The 21,729-nt window shown below is 41.4% G+C and overlaps 1 protein-coding gene across 14 annotated transcripts in view; it reads right to left on the reverse strand.

The window, feature by feature from the left end:
• The window catches only part of AKAP13 (A-kinase anchoring protein 13), a 235,136-nt gene that overhangs the window by 89,107 nt on the left and 124,300 nt on the right, over positions 1-21,729 (reverse strand). For all 14 annotated transcript variants that reach the window (XM_016151661.2, XM_016151658.2, XM_016151655.2 and 11 more), the window contains one exon: positions 19,689-19,825. In XM_016151661.2, coding sequence (XP_016007147.2) covers positions 19,689-19,825 — 137 coding nt within the window. The remainder of the gene's footprint in view (positions 1-19,688; positions 19,826-21,729) is intronic.

Here is a 21,729-nt window from a genome sequence, read left to right on the forward strand (position 1 = left end):
ACTGAGTTCCTGATTGTCAGGAGCTTCCACACGTACAATTTCATTTATTCCTCATAAAAAGATATAAGGTAAACGTTACTGTCTACAGATGCAGAAACGTTGCATTCAGAGTTCAAGTCAGTTGTGCAAGGTCACACAGCTAATAAAACAAGTCTGCATTAAACTCATTCTGCAAATCTTTCTACGACACGTCTTATTTTGCCACTTGAGAATTACTCAAATTAAAAGAAACTACCATGGAGAAAATGTAAGTTAAAATTTAAGGAAAGAAAACTTAGAATTCATCACTCATACCATCAATATTCTTAGTTTGAATTTACACAAATGTCAAAGGATAGAAAGAGATGTTATTTTTTCAATAAAAATGACTAGCGGTTCTCAATTTTAGAAAGTACAGATAGAAAGTGTGCCATTAAAGGAAACACGTTCAACTTCTTTTTCAACATTTTAGTTACCTGACATTTCTGTTTCACAGCTTCTCCGTGCACTATTACGTTAACAAAAACCAGAATGAACACAACCAACACAGTAACTAAACTGTATCTGGATACTGACAGTTCTTAACCAGGTCTTCTTTAGAATGAACAGGTGTACTGGTCCCAGTTTTTCTCTTTGGAGCAAACACTTCTAATATGCTCTTCAAATACCTGAAGATACCCTCACAACTCACCACCCTCCCCAGAGCTTTTCTTCTAGGCCACGGTTCCCATACCTGCTCCTCAGGCAACAGCTACGCAGCTGAAGCCTAGTCAGTCAGCGTCCTTCTTGTGATGTAGACGCTCAAGGCGAAATCCTCTGAAATTGCACACACTGGGGCAATTAAGGTCGAATTAGCTTTCCGAACATGAATATCACACTATTACAGGAATATAAGCTTACGGTGAAATAAGCTCACTCCCTATATCTCTTTTCCACTTTGACTTGCGTCAAAACAGGTTTCTTCCATACCATAATCTTGCGATTGTGTTTTCAAACCCACTTTCCAATTTTCCTGCTGAATTATCTCATGTGTTTTAAGTTCTCGTGTTAGCCTAAAAAGAGCATCTCGAATCCAGATTCTGTCACAGAAATGCAACCTGTTCCTGCACACTCTGTGTCATCTATAAACCGGAAGAGCAAGGTTAAAAACAGACCCAGAAGTACAGCGCTGAACGCCGCCCCTGGAAGGATGTTAGTCTGTCCACCATCAGCTACAAGGCCAACTGAACTTTGACTCAAATCTCCTCATCTTCTATACAAAACGGAACAATCTGTACAATTTCTTGCAGAAATTAACACATACTAGATGGTGTTCTCCTATTGGACCTATCTGGTAACCCTATCAAAAAAGAGAACTGAGATACCACCCACAGTGTACTGTGGGGTAACGTTTCTCCGGGTGGTCATGCAGTCTATGTGAAACCAAATCCAACGCCTGTCTCATCTGATCAGCAATAAACCATAGTCACGGTGACTTCTGTATCTTCCAACACCACCCCGGCATTACCTAAGACGGTAGAGCACTGACCGCCCCCCGCAAAGCTACTCTAGCATTTTCCTTCATAATTGTAACATACAAGAATATTTCCTGTCACATATAAAAGTCTTATCAACTTCATGAAGCCTACAAATGCAAACTTTTAGCTCAGCAAAATAACTAAGTAATAGCATCCCCTCCCCAAGACCTTCATGGTACAAAAAGGATATGCTTCGCCCACATTTTCTGATACTTAAAAAGGCAAACTATACTACTCAAGAGTGGATTCTGTTGCATTCATATCATTTGGCTATTTTTCCCAATATATACATACATTTACATGTGCGAAATGCGTGACATTCAGACTCAAATCTTGGTCATAACTTCTATTTCAGATGGTAATCTAAGACCCTGAAAGCATGTTTTTACTTAGCACTTAAGTAACTTAAGAGGCTTTACTGAGGTATAACTGGCATACAATAAATTGTACATGTACATATTTATAGTGTACTAGATATTTTCCGAACATAATTTTTTAAATTGAATTTGCAAATTTTCCCAAAGAATGCAGCTTTAAAATACATTAATATTGTAAAGACCTGGAATGCTAAGAATGCTAAAAATTACAAATTTATATAATAATTTAAAGAGCTAAGAAATTTCACATGGAAAATTCATAACATTGTGAGATCATACATAACCTCACATGTCACTGTCCTAAATCTTCCACAAGCTTTTCAGTAAACAGTGCAAACACTAGACAAATTTTTATTGAACACCTATGCTTGGCAGTGAGAATATAACAGTGATTCAGACAGACCATAAATAGAATAATGTGTGAGAAGTGTTGGGATGGAGGAATCACAGGGCACTACAAGAACATTTTGCCTCAAGATGAAACATACTCTAAAGGCCCGCTGAGGAAGCTGACTAGTGCGGGACCTGATGGGTGAGTAGGAACTAACCAGGCAACGGGTGTATGGTGTGTAGGGAGGCGGGGAAGAAGTAGAGAGAGACTGATTTTGCAGAAGTTCAGGTAGAGGACCAGGTGCTTAGGCCCAGAGGCAAGAAAGAGCAAGAGGCAAAGGACAAGACCTGAGGAGCACAAAGAGATGGGCATGCTACTCATACTCAGAAGTCTGAACCACTGCAATAGGAAAAAGCTACTGAAGGGTTGTTAGCAAGAGAAAGGCAAGGTCAGTTTTGCATTTCAAAACCGGCCTAGAGCATGCTCCACAGACAGGAGGAAGTACCACTAGTCGCAGGGAAATTAAGTCACAAAGCTGCCACGGAAGTTGGATGAAATCACAGATGAAGAATCAACAATCAAAGATATTTAACACTAACAGGGACTGGGGTGAAAGGATGAGGGAAAAGAAGCGCTAGGTTTGACAAGGCTTCACCCTGGGCAACCGGGCAGGCGCTGGGATGGGAGGGAGAGATCCGGAGATGAGTCTGGTTTTAGACACCAATGAAGCCCAGGCATCAGAGACAGCCCAGCACAGCCGTGCAGATGAGTGATGTGTTCGTCTGGAGTTCCGGAGGACGGCTGGGAGAGGGTACAGAGATTTGGGAATCAACACAGATGTGATATTAAAGAAACTAAAATTATTCCCAAGAAAGAATAGTAAACAGTGCCAAATGCTGTGAAAAGGTCAAGCAAATAAGAGATCGAGATTTTGCTAGGTAAATGGTAAATGGTGGGCCTTGGTAAGGGCAGTTCTGGCTTAGCAAAAGAGTGACGAAAGGTGGAATTAACTTCACAGAGGAAAATTCAGGTTCTGTCTCTTAAGACATTTTTGCCTTCAGATTAAGGACTTTACTGGATCCTTACGTAACGGTTGCTAGAATATTGATAACCTGGCAACAAATATTTTAGATTGTAAAAAACTTTGAGAAGAAAATGAAGCGTTAATAGAGAAAAAGGGCCATTAACACGCAGTGAGTTCTGGGCAACACATATGCCCGTCCTTTGCGTACTTTCAGTTCTTTCCAGGAGATCCTGTTATCAAGACCAGAGGAGAACGCTTGAGACGCACAGTGCTACCCTGGTCAGGATCTTACAATAGCTGGAGGAGGAGGGAAGAGGGGTGGACAGCGTTTTGGCAAGGAACTGCAAAGGAGGGACAGCCAGTAAGTAAGACACTCCCTTTCCATATGATCATCTGTGGAAATAAGAACGAACCTCGTTCTATAAAACTAAGGCTATGAGGTCAAGGAAAACCACGTTGACATTTACTGACCATGATGTCCTAATGTGACTTTGTCATTACCAGCATGTCATGGTCCATTAGTAGCCAAATTGTAACTATTTGCCAAATTTATTTATCCATTCGACAAACATGTAAATGTCTGCCCTGGTTATGGTGCTTTTCCTGAAAGGTGTTGGCGAGAGATGTTAGGGATGGACGAGACACATCGGGGACCTCAGGGAAACAAAGCGGGGGCAATGGCATGAAACATGAAACAGCGTGGGGAGTACGAATGAAATGCAAAGGAACGAGGATCTCTGGCTGAACTGATTAGGTTGAAAAGTTTCATAAAGGTGGTGGTTTACCGTAAAGGGACAGAAGGAGAAAACGGGAGCGAGGAGGTGGGCGCTGCCTATGAAGAGTGTGAGTGCAGGTACAGATGCGATGAGAGGCCGGTGTGGCAGAGCACTGGCAAGCTGTCTAATTACATGAATCAAATTCCTGTAAGGAAGTGCTATAGCATCGGCCTGGAAAAGCACTGACAATCTAGATTACAAAAGCATATGATGTCAGGCTAAAAAGTTTGGACCCTGTTCAGAGGCCAGTGGAAGCCAGCAAGGACATCTGAGCAGAGATGCAGAATGGTTCGTGCTGTGATTCAGGAAGACTGCACAGAAGTCCGCAGCCTCGTCAGGTCTAATCTCCCCCATCTGGGTATCACCCCACTCCGGATCCTCACCCACTCTCACGTGCTGCTACACCCTGCGATAGGCACAAGGCTGGTCTCTCGAGTTTCTACAGTTACCACGTGGTTCTCCTTCCCTCAATTTTCCTGGCTCTTCAAACAATTGTGGCTTCTGGAATTCTGAACCTTGTCGCTCGACCTTAGCCAAAACCCACCTATCAAATCCCACTTTCCTAATTAAGCTCTCTGCATACTCTGACTGTCCTTTTAACCATCTTAGACCCTTTGGCACTCACATTGTGCTGTTCCTTGGTGCTGCACGCTGGTCTGACTCTAAGTAGATGATGAGCTCCTTAAAGGCAACAGGGACTTCTGAATTTTCTCTCCCTCAATCCTCAAAACACCCAAAGGCTACATGACTGATTAAAGACTTGTTGATTACCAGTCATAATCCTAAGACCTTTCCAATAGCTGACCAGATATGGTTATTAAACAAGAGAAGAAAATACTGTCAGTGTGTTAACATACACAAGTGGTGAGTAGCCTTGAAGAGTTTCTGGATTTAAAGGATAAATGCCTGGCCAGACATGAAAACTCATATTCAAAATAACCATATCCTAAGGAAAATTCCACATAAAATTAAAATGTTTTACTTAAGGAAATTACTTGACTTACTCTTCCTATTTTTCACTTCATGGCTAAAAGAATAGCTCTAGTACAATCAGTCAGACAAGCCAAAAAATGATTCAGTTTCCCATGGAAGATTTCTCTCATTCCTCCAGGCAAACACACATCACTGTGTAGGCATGCGTTCCAAGAAAGGCAGAGGTACGACTTAACTCTTTTTATCAGGTGTTCAAAAGACACAGCTAAGGGGAGAGAGAAAAATCCTTCAAGAAAAAAACCTATTGAAGGGATTAAAAAATACAAATTAGCAGTTTCAAAACAGTCATGGGGAAGTAAACTATACAGCATAGGGAATATAATCAATAATACTGTGGTAACAATATATATAGTGTCAGGTACTAGACTTACCAGGGGGATCGCTTTGTAGGTTTTATAAATGTCTAACCACCATAGTATACATCTAAAATTAATATAATATTGAATGTCATAAAAAAAATTTAATTTTTAATTAAAACAAAAACAAAAACAAAAACTACTTTTCAACACTACCCGGGTCAATTTTGGCATTTAGTCATCCTCAAAAGAATATACGTAGTTTTGCACATTTAACCGCTACTTTTTGGAGTTTGCATTTATTTTATTCAACTATTACCGAATTCAAATTCAATCCACTATTCTGAAAAGGTTTAAGGAAGTACAACACAACTCTCTTTACCTGAGATTAAATTATGAGAATTTGTTTTGGAAGAGTTGTTACCCCTAAAATATGTCGAAGAGGGGAGAAAACTCTCCTCTGCTTGAGAACATGCGAGCAGAGCTGTCGCACGCAGCACGGCTGCAGGAAGAGAAGGGACCGCTGACCGCTGACCGCTGCTGACCAGGCGCAGGGCAGAGAGGAGGACCTCTGAGGCCGGGCTGCTTTGGGCAAGTTGCACAGCCTTTCTGGTCCTTAGTTTCTCACAGTAAAATGGGGATAAAAGTATTTCTATTTTATTATCGTCTTTAGAATTTTTGCCGTAATTTTTTTAAAAAAGATAAAAAATTAAGTCATCCTATGAGAGTGCATGTGAGCTAAAACCAAGTAATTGATAAAATCTGACTGAAGTTAGAACTGAAAGAATTAAACACCTCTGCTTTGAAGCAGACCACTATGTTCCCTCTGAAGATACTTTTTATAATGGAACGAGAAAGCAAAAGGAGGAAGAAGTTAAGTTTTCTCTGTAAGTGGAGAAGGCGGCAGCTTCGCCAGGAGCCAAGACTAAAGGGACCGCTGAGCATCCGAGTGCTGAGATGTTTCACAGAGAGCAGCTCTTTAGAAGGTCAGCACAGGACTGGGAACTCAGCTGGAAGAGTCAGCCTTGGGAAAGAAGAAAACGGCCTCTTCCTCTGAGGCAAAGGGAAAGGAGTAATAAAAGACAGATATTTATAGATTTTTCCTGGCCAATCCCCAAGTGCCTAATTTGGACTGAACTTATAGCCAGTGTCCCTGAACAATCCCCAGCCAGAAGACCGAAATACCAGTGTGAGCCGCTGGGATAAAGAGCACTTGTTTGGCTCAAAGACGTGACTCTGGGAGAAGGCCCAGCACCGTGACAGCCTCTCTGCGGTCTCTTCTCTCACCTCTCCGTGTGGGACTCTTCCGCAGCAGTCACATGAGTGAAACGACCATGCTCAGACCAGATTCCACACCTGGCGACCGCCATGTCCTTGACCGTGCCCGCATGCCCTCCCACACCTATGCGAAACTCGACAGTCTGCGAGTCCCCCTCAAGTGCTATCACATCCATGATGCCGCCGACTTAAACACCTCCGTCGAAAGGCTGACCTGTCCTCCCTCTCGCTCTGTTAGAATCGGCACTAAAAGCACGCATTGGTCACCAGTGATCCGGGTACCCATTGTAACAGTCTCCTGGAGCAAGACTTCTGCTGCGCCTTTGGACTGCCTACAGGTGCATGGCCTTAGCATCAACTGACGGTCCCCGTATGAGTGAAAGATCCCCATCTCTCTCTGAAGAGGGTCTTTCAGGCAAGGTAACCCATTCTCAGGAGTAGATGGAACCAGTATAGGCAGTCCAGATTCAGAAGCTCTTTTACTCATAAATTTAAATGGCCCTTGGGTTGAATACAGAGACATACACCAGAGAAAGGTCATCTACTCTGCTCACTACGAACGAATGGCATGAGTAGGTAGACCTCATCGATAAAGAGAGCATGTCAGAAATTAATCAGCAATTAGAAGAACTTCTCTGCCTACCCTAAATGCTTTTTTGAAGTATAAATAGCAGTTTGGGTAGGTTCTGTAAGATCATTCATTCTGAAGACCTAACTAAAATAACATTTTTATTTTTAGAACACTATTTTATTTGTTCATAATTATCAGAAGACTGGTGCCTTTTTGCATATCTCTTTCTGGAATGAATGTGAATGTTTTTAACATAAACCCTAAAAATTAAAAACCGCTATCACTTTTAAAAAAGCATACTTTGCACAAAATGGTGAATTATTAGAGACCAAGTTTCATGGAAGCATTCTGATTTCTTCAAAAATATATGTGTGTTTCATAGCTTGGAAGAAATCAGGTACCCATAGGGATAGCTTAAGTAATAGTTGAGATTATAAAGTATTATCAGGGCCACCACCTGAGCAGAACACATACAAGGCCTTGGCTCTGTCCCTCCAACTCGCTCTCTGTAAGACTATTTATTGATATCTCTCTTCTGCCTCCTCTATGAGGATGCTGTAAGAATAAGCATTAGTGGTCTTCAGACGAACACAGTATTATTTAATTTTGTTTACTGTTATTATCTTTTTTCATGTAGTTTTCCTGCATCTGAATTCTAACGGTCCAGTGCATTCGATTCTCACACTGCTCAACCAAGGACGCTTTTACTCTGTTTTTGTCCATTACAAAAACAATTATCCAAATCCTATGTAGAAAGATGAACCACTTTTTTGGTTCAATCTGAAATACTCAGATTAGTGGGTTATCAATGAGGAACTTCTTCCCTACCTGATTTTTAGTTGCAACTCCTGCCATATTTACTAAATCAGGTTTTTAAACCTCAAGTAACAAAACTTAAAAGCTTCAAATATATTTGCTACGGAAATAAGAAAAACAAGATTTTAAAGAGAGAGAGAACTAACTACTTAAGGTTAGCAGTGCCTGAAGGAGAGAAATGAATAAACGCATTAAGCAAACATAGTCTAATGTAAAGTTCACCGAAGTATTACAGAAAACTGTCAACTAGAAGTCAGTCTTGCTGAAGTTCTTCTTGTTTTCCTTTTTCTTTCAAGATACTTACCATGCATCTGACGTTATAAATGCCTGTCACATGTGAGATCATGTGGCAGGTCCCTGAGCAGGGAACCAAGACGAAGGCGGAGCCACCCGCAGGAGGCAGCAGAGCCAGCGCCCTGGGCGGCACTGCACAGGGCTCGGGGATCCCGGCTCCAGGCAGGATCCCGGAGCTCCGTGCTCCAGTGCGGGGAAGGACAAGAGTGCACGGGAGGCCTGAGTGAGTGAACAGTGCCGTGCAGGACAAAGCAGCACATCCGCAAGGGTCTCAAAGAATGAAAGAGCCCCAGGGTAGACCCCACGATGCACTTCGGGCAGAGAAGACCAATGAGCAAGTACGACAACGGTTTTAAGTGAAACCAGGAGTGTGGTGTGGTGTGGCTGGCAGGTGGACTGCAGACTGTAAAAGCACAGATGACGGGACCATACAAGTAACCTCAGGAGCCAGACTCTGAAGCCCACGTACGCCACACTGCAAGGGAAAGCACCGCGTGAACAAGAATCTGCAACACGCGCTAAGCAGCAGTTCTCAAGGTGCGGTCTGCAGAACCTCGAGGGTCCCACAGAGACCTTTTCAGGGTGTGTGTGCGATCAAAACTATTTTGACAGTAATGCTAAGATAGCGTTTGCCTTTTTTACTGTTGACATTTGCACTAATGAGCCTTCCCAAGAATCAAAGCAGTTTTACCAAAGTGAACCAGTAGTCATCATATCCTTTGCTGCCATACACCCACAGTTTAAAACAAAAATATTTTCACAAAGAACTTCCTTGATGAAGCTGTTCATTAATTTCATTAAATTTCAACCATGAGATCCACATCTTTTTAATATTCTGCGTGACAAATGGGAAGTACACAGACAATACTTCTTTCTGTAAACAAGGTATGATGGGTCTCTTGAGGAAAATCACTTGTCTCATTGTTTCAAGTTGTGGGCTGAGCTAGCCACTTTTCTCATGGAACAGCAGTTTTACTTGAAAGGAATGATGAAATGACGCTTATTCAGAGCTTGGGTATTTTCTTGGAAATGAACAAAGTGAACTTGTCTCTTAAAAGAAACTACTGGCAGTATTTATCACTGATGGTAAAATTTAGACTTTCAAGTAAAAATTAGGAAAACTTGAATCTGCCACTGTGAGCTTACTGGTTTACCAATACTTAAAGATATTTCTGATGAGACTAGTGGTGGGATTTCCTGATATTGTAGAATAAAAAACAATTCCACATTTGGAAGAGTTGGAGTACACAGTAAATCAGTATTTTCCAAATGACTGATGAACGATGTCAGTAAATCATACATGGATAAAAGCTCCATTCAAAATACAAAACAGATCAACAGCCTTTGTAATACCAAAGTACAAAAAGTTCAATGATACGATTTCAGATTTCACACCGCAAACCTTTTAAGAACCTACCGTCTGTCATTCCTGATCTACCATCAAATAAGAACATCACAATTATCTGAGAAAACTTTAAAAATATTCTTCTCTTTCCCAAGCATATATCTGTGTTAAGCGGGATTTTCTTTGATAGATTTCAACCAAAACAACATATTGCTGCAGGTTGAACACATAAGAGCTAAGAGAATCCAACTGTTCTCTTAAGCCAAACATTAGATTAAAACAATGCCACTCTTCTAGTGTTGGTTTTGTTTGAAAAAGTTTTTTTTTCATAATATACATCCTTCACATGAACAAGTAATGGGTTTACTATTACTATAAACAAATATTTTTAAATGTCTCAGTTTTAATTTCTAATATGGCAAATAAACATTTGTAGGTACAACCCATATAAACAAAAGTTGTTTGGCACCCTCAATAATTTTTAAAAGAGTAAAGGGATCTGGAGACCAAAAAGTCTGAGAACTGCTGGGTTATCAGGCAGAAAGAGTGGCGAGGAATCGATGAATCCAGGCAGGAGAAGATGTTAACTTTGACAGAAGGGAACCGGAGAGCGGAGAGGAAGGCATCTGGGATGAAGCTTTCCAGCTTAAGAGACTGTGTGAAAGCCAGTGCCTTTAGATACAGGTGAAGCGAGGCCCAAACAATGTCATAATATTTTTAATGAAGATGAATTAAGACTAACTACAGCAGGAATGAAGAGATGGTTTTCTGAGGGGCAAATGAAATTCTTTAGGAAAAGACTACTTACACGATCTAGGTGTGAATGAATTCAGCTAAAAGGCACTTCCTAAGAGACCACGTGGCTGCATACATATGCCTCACTTTATTTTTGAGAGACCAGGGGCAAATGACCAACAGGTAAACCGACGTGAGTGATTCGTTGGTGCAAGTTCCTGTGCTACTGATGGGATTCATGTCCACAGCTGCGCATCCTCATTGTATGTCAACGATGCTCATCATAATAATTCTAAAACACCGAGAGGACAATTTTGTCCAGTGTGTAATAAGCCAGCCAAGTACACAGGTATTTTAGAAATACATTACAGCAAAGACCACCACATCGAAGCTCTAGCACTCAGGGTGTTACCTCCCACTACCTGAAAACTGCCGCTTCAAAAACATTCATTTGTCACAGGTTCCACGGAGAGAAAATAGCCTCATCTAATCGCAAGACGCCCTTCCCTCCTGGGCAGGCACTATGAGGACCCACAGCCACGATTCACAGGAATGCAAATTAAAAACACGGTAGGAAACTCCATACACGTTTCCTCCTGTCAAAGCGGAGTTCTCTCTCAGTTCGGCTATTCCTTGCGATCATCAGAATGCATATGCTTTTGAGGGGGGAAACTGATACATTCCCTTTTTAAAGGTCGACTTGTTAAAACGTAGAACCAATGACAAGCATTTGTCAAATGTTTTAATTACTATTTATTTATAAAAAGAACTTCCTAAAGGAATATGTTTTCTGAAAACGAAAGCCAATATTTAAAGTCCTATCTTACACTGAAGTGCAAGTCTGCACTTAGCAACAGCTGTTGAAATTTCCTGAGTAGCTGTGTATATCTGAAAGTAAAAGCCCTGTTTTTAAAAATACTGGACAATCCACACCTTTTAACTTATTTATAGATTTGCGTAATTATCTCCTTCCATTTTACTAAATTAGTTGGTTATGTGATAAAATCTGTTTTAGAGGAAGAAGAGTAGCCTTCTTCTTTTATTAAAATCTTATACTCCCTTCTCCCTCACTCTATGCTGGAGTGATAAACTACAAGAAGTTGTACAAACAACTGCTAGAAGAATTAGACGACTTGGGTCTTTGCACAGCTGCCATTTCATGCCTTTAGAGCCTGGTCACTTGCAGATGCTGTAGAGAGACTTCTGTTTCAGGATCCTTCTGCTTCCCCAGCCTTCACATGAAAGCTCTCCATCTCCCCTCCCCTTTTTGGTAACTTCCTCCTTCCTGCTCCTTTAACTAGCTTTAAAGGAGGAAGGTTCAAGGCAGCACTTTGTACCAATTTCAGGGGATCACCCTGTTTATTGGCTATTACATGGCTGGTATTAGGTAACCCATAGATTGAGTCTAAGTTTTAAAGAACAAGACTGATTTAGAGATCGGATGCTCAAAATGGCATGCATGCATTTGTTTTCTACTTAACCCCTACTCCTTCGCAGAGAACCATGCCAAGAAATAAAGACATGGCAGTACAGGTCCCGATCAGAAATAAAACAGAGATAAGAAAACTTGTCATTATTAAACACTGATGAGCTTGCCACCTGCTCTTCTCCTCCAGGGACGGTGAGCAGATAGCGATGCATTGTACCTACTATGACAATAAGTGGCAGATGACAATTCACCGTGAACTAGCCTCTCTTAAGAACCTCCATCAGCTTCTCAGAAGCCTGGGAAATCATGGGGGTGCAACAGGGTGTGTCAATGATAAACTCTTTCTCAAAGTCTATAGGACACAGTCTTTTGATAAAAAGCAGACCTGAGATCATTACCCCATTATGTAAGATGCCAACCTTTAAACAATATTTCTTCTCACAGATTTAAGTACTCCTTTTAACGGGTTCGGCTGTAATAGCAGTTGCATTAAAGTCCCATGTCAACAAAGCTAGGATCTGAGTCGTTTTCCTGACTCAAGGAGGAAAGAACAGTCTCTAACAAAGAGAAACACAAGCCGCGGAGCCTGATGTGAAGCAGACGCAGCCCCGGGTTTCAGCACTAATGAGGGCGGAGGGCCCGAGCTCTATTTTCCTCCTGCAGACTGCCCCACTAGGGAACCCTAATGACGCCTAGGAAGGAACAGAGCCTACTGTGCTGGGTGTGTACGACAGTGATGCGGACAGGGACTGTTCCACAGCCAAACAATCACGGCACATGCATCACTTTCTGGAACTGGAATGAAAAGACCGACTCCCTGAGGGTAGGCAGGGGACCCGGAGGGGAGGCGGGGGCGGTGTGCCAGCACACATCCACCACGCCTGGTGGCTCTGCTCTGCACGCAGGAAGCAACTGACATTGTTATACTGGACATACGTGGACAGATGCTCCACACCATTCATCGCTGGGGAAATGCAAATCGAAACCATAATGAGATGTCACCTCACATGCATTAGAATGGCCACTGTCAAAAAGACTAGAAATAACAAGTGTCGGCGAGGATGTGGAGAAAAGGGAACCGTCATGAACTTTTGCTGAAGACGTAAACTGGTGCAGCCCCTGTGGAAAACAGTGTAGGTTCCTCAAAAAAGTAAAACTAGAACTACCAGATGACCCAGAAATTCTATTTCCGTGTATTTATCAAAAACAAAACAAAACAAACAAACAAAAAATAAAAACACTAACTCAAAAAGATCTATGCACCCCTATGTTCGCTGCAACATTATTTATAATAGCCAAGATATGGAAACAACTTGAATGTCCATCAGTGGATAAATGGATAAAGAAATTGTGGTACACGTGCACACACACACACACACGCTCACACATAGGAATATTATTCAGTCACAAAAAAATATTGAAATCTTGCCATTTACAACAACATGGATGGACCTCACGGACATTATGCTAAATGAAATAAGCCAACAAAAGACAAATATTGTATGACCTCTCTGATGTGTGGAATCTAGACCAGAGGCAGGGGTGGGGAGGATGGGAGAAATGGGTGAATTGCTTTTGTTTTGTTTTGTTTAAATGGAATGTTTTTTTTTTTTTTAAATGAACAAACGTGAAATGAAGAGTATAAGAAATGGGTGGAAACGGTGGTAAGAATCAGATTTGGTTCTCTTGTCCCAATAGGAGAAATAAACAGGTATATCTATCCCCTCTGAAATGGATATGGCCTACAATTAAGCAGTTCTATGAAAGAAAAAAAAATTTTTTTTAATAAAGTTTGAGACTCCAGAGAAAAACAACTTGGGAAATTCTAAAGAAAAAAAGGGATTACTTTAAGAATTTGGCTGTTAAAAAAAGTATGATTTTAAAAAGTCCCTTGTGATTGTCCTTTTGGTCCAACACAAGATATGTACCCCAACGTTTATGAATTTATTCCAGAAAGTTGAGAGTCATACACTGGTCAGAATATAAGAGCTGGAAGGAACTTTAAAGATTATTAATCACTGCATAAAGGAGAAAACAGACCAGAGAAATTAAATAACCTGCTCAAGATTACTTACAAAGGTACAGCCAGATGATTAAATTATACGCTTACATATTTTGCCTGCAGATATTTTCACAGAGAAGCTATAGTCTTTCCACTTGTGGCTTTGCAATCCGGCGTTCTATGAGGTCCTTCTGTTTTGCAACTACTACTCTAGAGGAATATTTGCAGAATTTCCTGGAGACTCTCCATTTCAGAGGAGACATAGAGAAAGAGTAGCTCCAAAAATACCATATGAAAAAGCCGAGGAGTGTTTCCCTACGGTTGGACCTGAAATGGATGAACTCTGGGGGGCGCACGGGGCGGTGGAGGGGACACTTGTTGGTGATCCATAATAGAGGCCAATTTGCCTTTTCCTAGGTGACACATACACCACAAAACTATATATGTCAATATGATAGCAGGGACATTTTTAAAAAGTTGTTTATTTGTTTTTTTTTTTTAACTGAAAAGTGTTTAAGAGGGTAGGATGTGTAAGCCGTTTTGAACAGCAGTGTTACGGCTTGTCAAGTTCGCTACCGGATAGCCTGAGAGCTGCCATACTATCCCTGGAAGCTAAGCATGAAGGCTGTGAACAGTCACACAAAACAAAAGCTTTTAACCAGACTCTCCAACTAGGGATGGAAATGCAAGCTCGCCCCCTTGAGACAAGAGAAAGAAAAGAGCGTTCCGTTAAAACTAGTAAATTAAGGAGAAGATATTAACCGGAAATTGTCCAACAATGCTCTTACCCACCATCTTGAAGAAACAAGTAGTGGTATTGTTGTAAAGATAATTAAGGATAGAAATTCAGTTAACGTGACATTAGACTGCGTAGCTATAAAGAAGGGGATCGTGGTTCTGATTTTAAGTGCCTTCTTGATTGGGAAGCATGTGGACTTTCCCAGGAACGTAAACACTCAACATACGAGACTTTCGAGTTGTTCTTGAACATATTTGCTCCTGAGTGTTTGGCTGCTAAAACCATGAGCATCTTGGCAAGAGATACTGGCTTGGTGAATTAACTGTTCCATATGGTTAATAAGCTTATGCAACAAGCATTTGGAAAAGGAATTAGTATAGAGATACCTCGATGAACTGATACACCAGGGAGGCAACCTCCTTCCTAATGAGCGTGGCCACACACTGAAGAGAGGATTCACACAAGACGTGGAGCTAGCTTGGTTTGGGGCAGGAAAGCTGGAGTGAGAACTTCTTCCTGGCCACCCTGGAGCATCTTCTCAAGGTGCACGGTCTGAGAAGGCTTACGTTCTGGATTAAAGGATTCAGTGTCATCTCTCTACCTACTCGTGTCATCTTTTAGGAAATAAAAGGCAGGTGCGGAAAGTCTGAGTAATTTCTGCATCAAAAGCACTTTTTCGACAAACCACCACCTTGGTGATGTTTAGCTGCAGTTAAAGAGATAATAAGAACACAAGGCTTATTATAAAGTGAATCAGCTTTGGTCTAAAATGGCCAAAAGAATTCCTCTGACTGTCTCTGAAAGCACGGGAGTATAACGTGATGGTTTTAGAATCTTGTTGTGCATATGCATTGCCCCGGGTACTTGTTTAAAATGCAAAAACCCATCAGGGTGAAGTGGATTCCCACAGACATGCATCCTCAGGATGATCACTCTGCTGACCACAGTACAAACAGTGGAAATATCACCAAAGAGAAGTGAGGATCTAGTCTAGTTTACAGAGTTAACTAGTTGTGAAGTGAGGCAAGTCCCTTAACCATATTGCATCCCTTACTTTTTCCTTTAAAAGTATTGGACTTTTCAGATCGTTTATAAACTTCATTGAAATTCTAAAGGTCTCAGAGGTAAAACAAGTTCCAAGCCTCTCAACTTAAATTAAGGCATAATGCCATTTCTGAAGCTTTTCTGATTTATGTTCGAGAAGCAGAAACTGAGTCCTGATTGTTTTAGGAACCACCATATGCCACTGGTTGCTTAAATGAAGAAAAGGACTCTGGAATCTGAAGTTATGAAACTAATTAATAATAACGATGCTAAGCTGTACTTACTGAGTGCCGGGATCTGTTCTAAGTGCTTGCTATATATTAACTCATTGAGCAAAAAAAAAAAAAAGAAAACAACAAAGATAATCTGAACTTCGAAACTAGTGAAGTAAGTGGGGGCAATGTTTAATATTAAATTGTAACTATTAGTAAAGCTTTGGCAATAATTAATATTAAACTACAACCATAAAATTTTGATAAAGTGACTAAGGAGAATGGATCATATTAAGTGTGAGTAAACCACCTGGCCTCCTAAACTGTAACAGTTTTTAATCCAGTGAAGAAATATGTTAGGACTGTTTATCCTCTATGGAGAAACCTGCAGCATTTAACACAGAAAAGTGTTTTCCCTGAGAAGGGAAGCACTAATTTTCTTGAAACTGCCTGATTCCTTTATACATCAGGATTTTAAGCATTGCTGACCTCTAAAGTAAGGGTATATTTACATATTTACAGCAGAATGTGTCAAGCAAGTTAAGGAATAAAAAAATTACTTCTCAGTTTATATGACAGATATCAGATTACGAGACCAAAACTAAAAAAGGAACTCAACCATATCTTTTTTCTTTAAATACTTGGTAGTGCTATATCTGACAGAGGTCCCTATGCACTGACAATTATGTAAGTTTAGAGAAGGTCACCAAACAGTAAGATACCTCTAGGAATTTAAAATGGATTTTTTATTTATATTTACCCAAAAACTGCCCTAAACGAACCATTGTTCTGGGTTTTCAGGACAGCCACAAAGTTTAAGATACACAAATTCTTTATTTTACCTTTGGAAGAGGATGACACAGTCAAACAATGATTCAATGAAGCCATGACTGGCCTATCCCCAAAGCCAACACAGGGACTGTGCAAGTGTCAGAAAAGTTGGATTAAATGGTATTAAACAAACGCCACCCCGCCCTCGACTACAATCACACACTCAAGTAACCCTTTTCAGAGGCCGACAGACCCCAGCGGGTCAAGGCTGGAAGATGAACAGCGGAGATGCTAAGTCAAAAAGCTAGTCGGGGAGAAAGAGAAGCGGAACTCTCTGCCTCCCACCTTGCGGTTGATAACAAGAGCGTTCACCAGAAAACATAGCATTTAGAAAAGAAGTCTTCTTTCCTTTTCTTTTCATCCACTGGTTCACAGTATCGTCTAGGCCAGGCTCGGGGCCCACAAACTACTGCCAGTGGCCCCCGGCCTACAGCCCATGAAGAAACCGAGGAGCAGATTTCATATCTTTCAATAACTGAAAAAATAACTTTTCAAAAAAGAATGTTACATAACACACGAGCGTTATAAGAAACTCAAATTTCAGTGTCTATATAAGTTTTGTTTGTTTATTAGTGTCTATTAAGTTTTACTGTAACAGTCACTCTTGTTTACATCTAGCCGAGGGCTGCTTTCACACTCTAACGGCAAAGGTGACTAGTTGCGACAGAGACTGTAGGTCCCAAAAAATCCTAAAATAGTTTACTATCTGTCCTCTCCCAAAAAGTTCGTGGACTTCTCTTTCCTGACCCCGTAGAAACCTACAAAGAATACCGTATATGAGAAGTTAAATGGGAAGGAGAGAAAAGGCAACATGGGGAAAACTAAAGTGTGTGACCAAGTTTTATCCTCTTGATTCACAGCGACCAGCAAGTCTGGCAGAGTGACAGGGAGGAGAGAGAGGTTAAGTGGTCAGATTTCACATCACTGCAGCAATGATGTGAACACAAAAACCTCCATTGTTTTTAGGCCTAACAGTCTTTAGGAACTGAGGATCCCATTAATATATGCTTCCTCCAACTACACACAGTGGTGGCAGACACAAAGCACATGGCATAGCTATCCTCCATCAATGGACAAATTACATGGTTCTAACCTTAATGCGGCTTCTTAGAATATATCTACCAGTCACAGAGGGTGGGGTAAGAGTCAAAAGGGGAATGTGCCCTATTGTGTAAATCCTACGTTAGAAATCGAACTCCACGCTCTCGTTCTAGCCAGGTCTGACCTTGAACTAGTCACGTGACTCTCTGATGGCCTGTTAGTAAGACATGCTGACAAACCAGAGGAAGATCCTCTCTCTCAACACCTAAAACCACAGGAAGAGTGAAAACAGGTAAGAAAGAGATGAGGGACTTTTATTTAAAAAATAATGTTTTGTTTTCTTCTTTATGATACGATTAGGATACGATTAGGATAGAGGTATTTCTCAACGTAAAAGCAAAGGGTCCATGGCCGAGCATCAGACTGTACTCAGTGATGTTAACCACTGCAATGTTCAGATGAAGGACTGAGAAAGAGAGGCACTTGAATGCAAGGATGTGAGTTTGTTCTTTCTCTTGTTTTAGGGGCTTCTGGAAACAAAGACGCCTGTACCCATGCAGGGTGTGTTCTCCTTTCTTTCCCTAGGGGCAAAAGCAACATTTGTCTGAATAATGCCTGCTATATAAGTAGCCACCCAGGCATTAGTCATGAATATTATCTATGGTAAGGGGTGGGTTAGGGCAGCCAGCACCTCCCTGCCACTGTACTCCAATAAAATGAAGCTTGTTTATCACAGCCCAGACACTTGAAACAGTGCTGTTTACCTACTGGTGTAACTTTAAGAAAATAAACCACCTTAGGCCTCTGGAGAACAAAATAGTGCACTGTCTCATCCAGACAAGGAAGACTGATTTTCTGAGGGCAATCTGATGTAGTCCAGTAACTTGATTTTCAGCTTCCCCAAGGTTTTACTTTTTTTTAAACCAGCATAGAATCAAAAGCCGAGAGCGATGTTTCTCTCAACTGGTTCTCTCATTTTAAAAGTTAATAGCTTTAAACAAGGAGAAAAGTCATCTCAAGATCCTGAAGAAACACATTTTAAAAACCTTACTGAATATTAACTATAGAATCACCATATGATCCAGCAAATCCACTTCCGGGTATATAAAAACATATGTCCACACAAACTTGTACGTGAATGTTCACAGCGGTATTATTCACCACGGCCAAACGGGGAAAACAAGCCAAGGGACAACAGAACGTGGTGCCCCCACACAGCGACGACTACTTCACAACGTTACCGCACGGACAAACCTTGAGACATGCTGCTGAGAGAGAGAAACCAGGCACGAATGATCGCATATCACATGATTTCCTTCCCATGAAGTTCCAGAACGGGCAAATCCAGAGACAGAAAGATGACCAGGAACTACCAGGCGCTGGGGGGTGGGTAGGAGTAGGAGGGCTAGCTTGGTTAATAAATACGGGGTTTCTTTTCGGGGTGACGATACTGTTCTAAAATCAGACAATGATAACAGTTGCACGACTCTGTACATCTACTAAAAACAACTAAACTGTGCACTTTACCTGAATGGGTGACTTTTATGGTATGAGAATTATGTCTCAATAAAGCTGTTAAGAAAAAAGCTACTGGACCTTTTCTTCCATCACTAAGAATGACATACTTCATACTGTAGACAGTTAGCACTGAGCTAGCTGCACATTAACATTTCACTTTTGCTGCTATGAGTTTCTACATAAAGAAAGAAGAGTCAGACTTAAAAAGGGTTAACAGATCCCTCTGGTGGTAATTCTTGTTTTGTGACACATTAAAGTTGATGACACACTGAAAAGTCTTGTGCTCTGAGGGAAAATCTTCCTCATTACCATCTCCGAGGGATCCGGGCAGGAAGGCCCTGGCCCCGCCCTGGGGTGCACGCTGTTTATGAAGCTTGGCTGCAGCGACACATCCACACGTATATGTAATGGAACAAGAGAGAAGCGGGGAAAAAACTACAGTGGAAAAACAATTCCCCAAACAAAAAAATCAAAGCTGTAAATCAGATAAGGCAGACCGCTAATCACAGTCAGAACTCACGCAGACTCAGTGCCACTTACCGCCTGGGTCTTCGGGCCTCGCCTGGTCACCTGAGGCGGCGTGACTGTGTCTCCTGCTGCCGCCTCTTCAGAAACTGAACTCTCTCTGATATTACTCAGAAAATCCACTTCATCGTCAGCTTTTGTGTCTGGCATTTCTGAAGAGAACAAGGGGGTGAGGGGTTACAAAATACATTGGAAAAACGGATTCCTGTGCCTTACTGTTTACACAACATGCTCCAGGTTTTGTGTGTGTGTGTGCGTGCGTGTGTGTGTGTGTGTGTGTGTGTGTGTGTGTGTTTGTTTTTGTGCCAGATGGAACAGCACTCTCGGGCTCTCGGCCGCTGGTGTCATTTCTGACCCTGTGCGGAGGAGCTATTCCTTTAGCACACAGCTGTACGGTTTTCCCCAGCCGTCGTGTGGGTTTGCAGCTAAGGGAAGATCCAACTCAACGTCAACTGAACTTCCATTTTCATGACCAGTCTGAGTGTGGTGCTGACTTACATATGGAAAAGTAAATTCACAAGCTTCGAGGTAACAGATGAACAGCTGAAGTTAAGTATTCCGTTTTGACCAAGATCGAAGAGCCAAGAGATGTTATGTTTTTGTACAGGGGAAAAAAAGAAAGAACCTCTGAGAATGAGAGGTTCTTTAAAACCATCCTACATATACTCATTTACCCAGAACTGCAACTGGTAATGCATGGAACTAATCTGGCACGTTATTTTTTGTTTCAGCATTTCTTTCTTCCCAAACCAAAATGTAATCATAAACCAGCAATTCCTTTTTTTCAAGAAAAAGTTATTACGTGTTTTCTTTAGAATTATGCTCAACAGACCGAACAGTAGTGGTTTTTGTACCTGACCAGCAGCACATAGTCAAGCAAATACAGGAAGGAAGTGATAAAGCGATGTCTGAAGCAAATTTAGCCTTTAAGGGAGACTGATGACTGAAGAGCCAAAACTCACCTATTAAAATAATCCAAATACAAACGGAACTATCATCTAAATTTCATGTGGAAAATTTTCTGTGGTTGTTTTTAATCTAGTCAGGGCACTATACTCACAGAGAAAAACTGGCCCCTATACCAAAGGGCAGAAAGGTTTCTTTCACCAAAGAATAAGCTAAGATGTTATTCTAAAAGCATGTTGTGATGTGTACAAACATCTAATCAGGTTTACAGAAGTTACATGTCTATAAATGAACATTTTCAAATTTTCTTTCTTTGCCCTTATAATTATGTAATCTTAATAGCAATTTTAAATTGGCAAGCAAGTTTCTGTGCTCAAAAAAAGCAAAATCTGCCCATTTCCAAAAAAAAAAAAATGTGATTAAAGTTGAAAAAAATACGACTAAGCACCACCCTTAGAAGTATTCCTTGATCAAAACATTTCTAAGTGAGTTGGAGTGATTTTTTTTGTTGTTGTTGACTTTTATCTTATTTATTGGGGATGTGTTTTTCGGCACAACCTAACTATCCTATATCCATCAACTGAAAATACATATTTCTGGCAAGCAGCCAGCAGTCACGACGGTGGCCAGTGATTACTGACACTTGAAGGATGGGGCAACGTGTGCAGGGTTGGCCTGGCTCAGTCATGCACGACGGGTTTCCCAAGGCACTGTCATCAACGCTCTTGATGGGTGAGAGGCCACCTTCCCTCTTTCTAACTAGAAGCTCGGTGTTTTCCCCGTTTCCATTTCTATTTGGCTTGATCTATAGCAGCATACAAAAAGAGAAGCCGGGGTCCTGGGGCGCCTTCCAAAGCGGCAGGTAAGCCCAGGTCTCTTCACTCATGAAACATGACAGGAAACATGACTGTTACACTCATGAACGGAATACAAACTTCGTTCGAAAAACCCTTTGGCTCTGAGACCCCACCCAGGTGCTTTTTCTCTAGGGCAGTGTGCCCGGGGGCCTCCCCCAGTCCTGGCTACCTCCCGAAGCAAGTGCAGACGCCACCAGTGGCTGTGGCTCTCTTTAGTCTGAGGTCATGAGCTCCAGTCACACACCACTTACTCCTCCTGGTAGCAGAACAAGTAACTCGCCCACTCGTCCCCA

The sequence above is a fragment of the Rousettus aegyptiacus genome, unplaced genomic scaffold (assembly GCF_014176215.1).
Source record: "Rousettus aegyptiacus isolate mRouAeg1 unplaced genomic scaffold, mRouAeg1.p scaffold_m13_p_14, whole genome shotgun sequence".
Classification (NCBI taxonomy): Eukaryota; Metazoa; Chordata; class Mammalia; order Chiroptera; family Pteropodidae; genus Rousettus; species Rousettus aegyptiacus.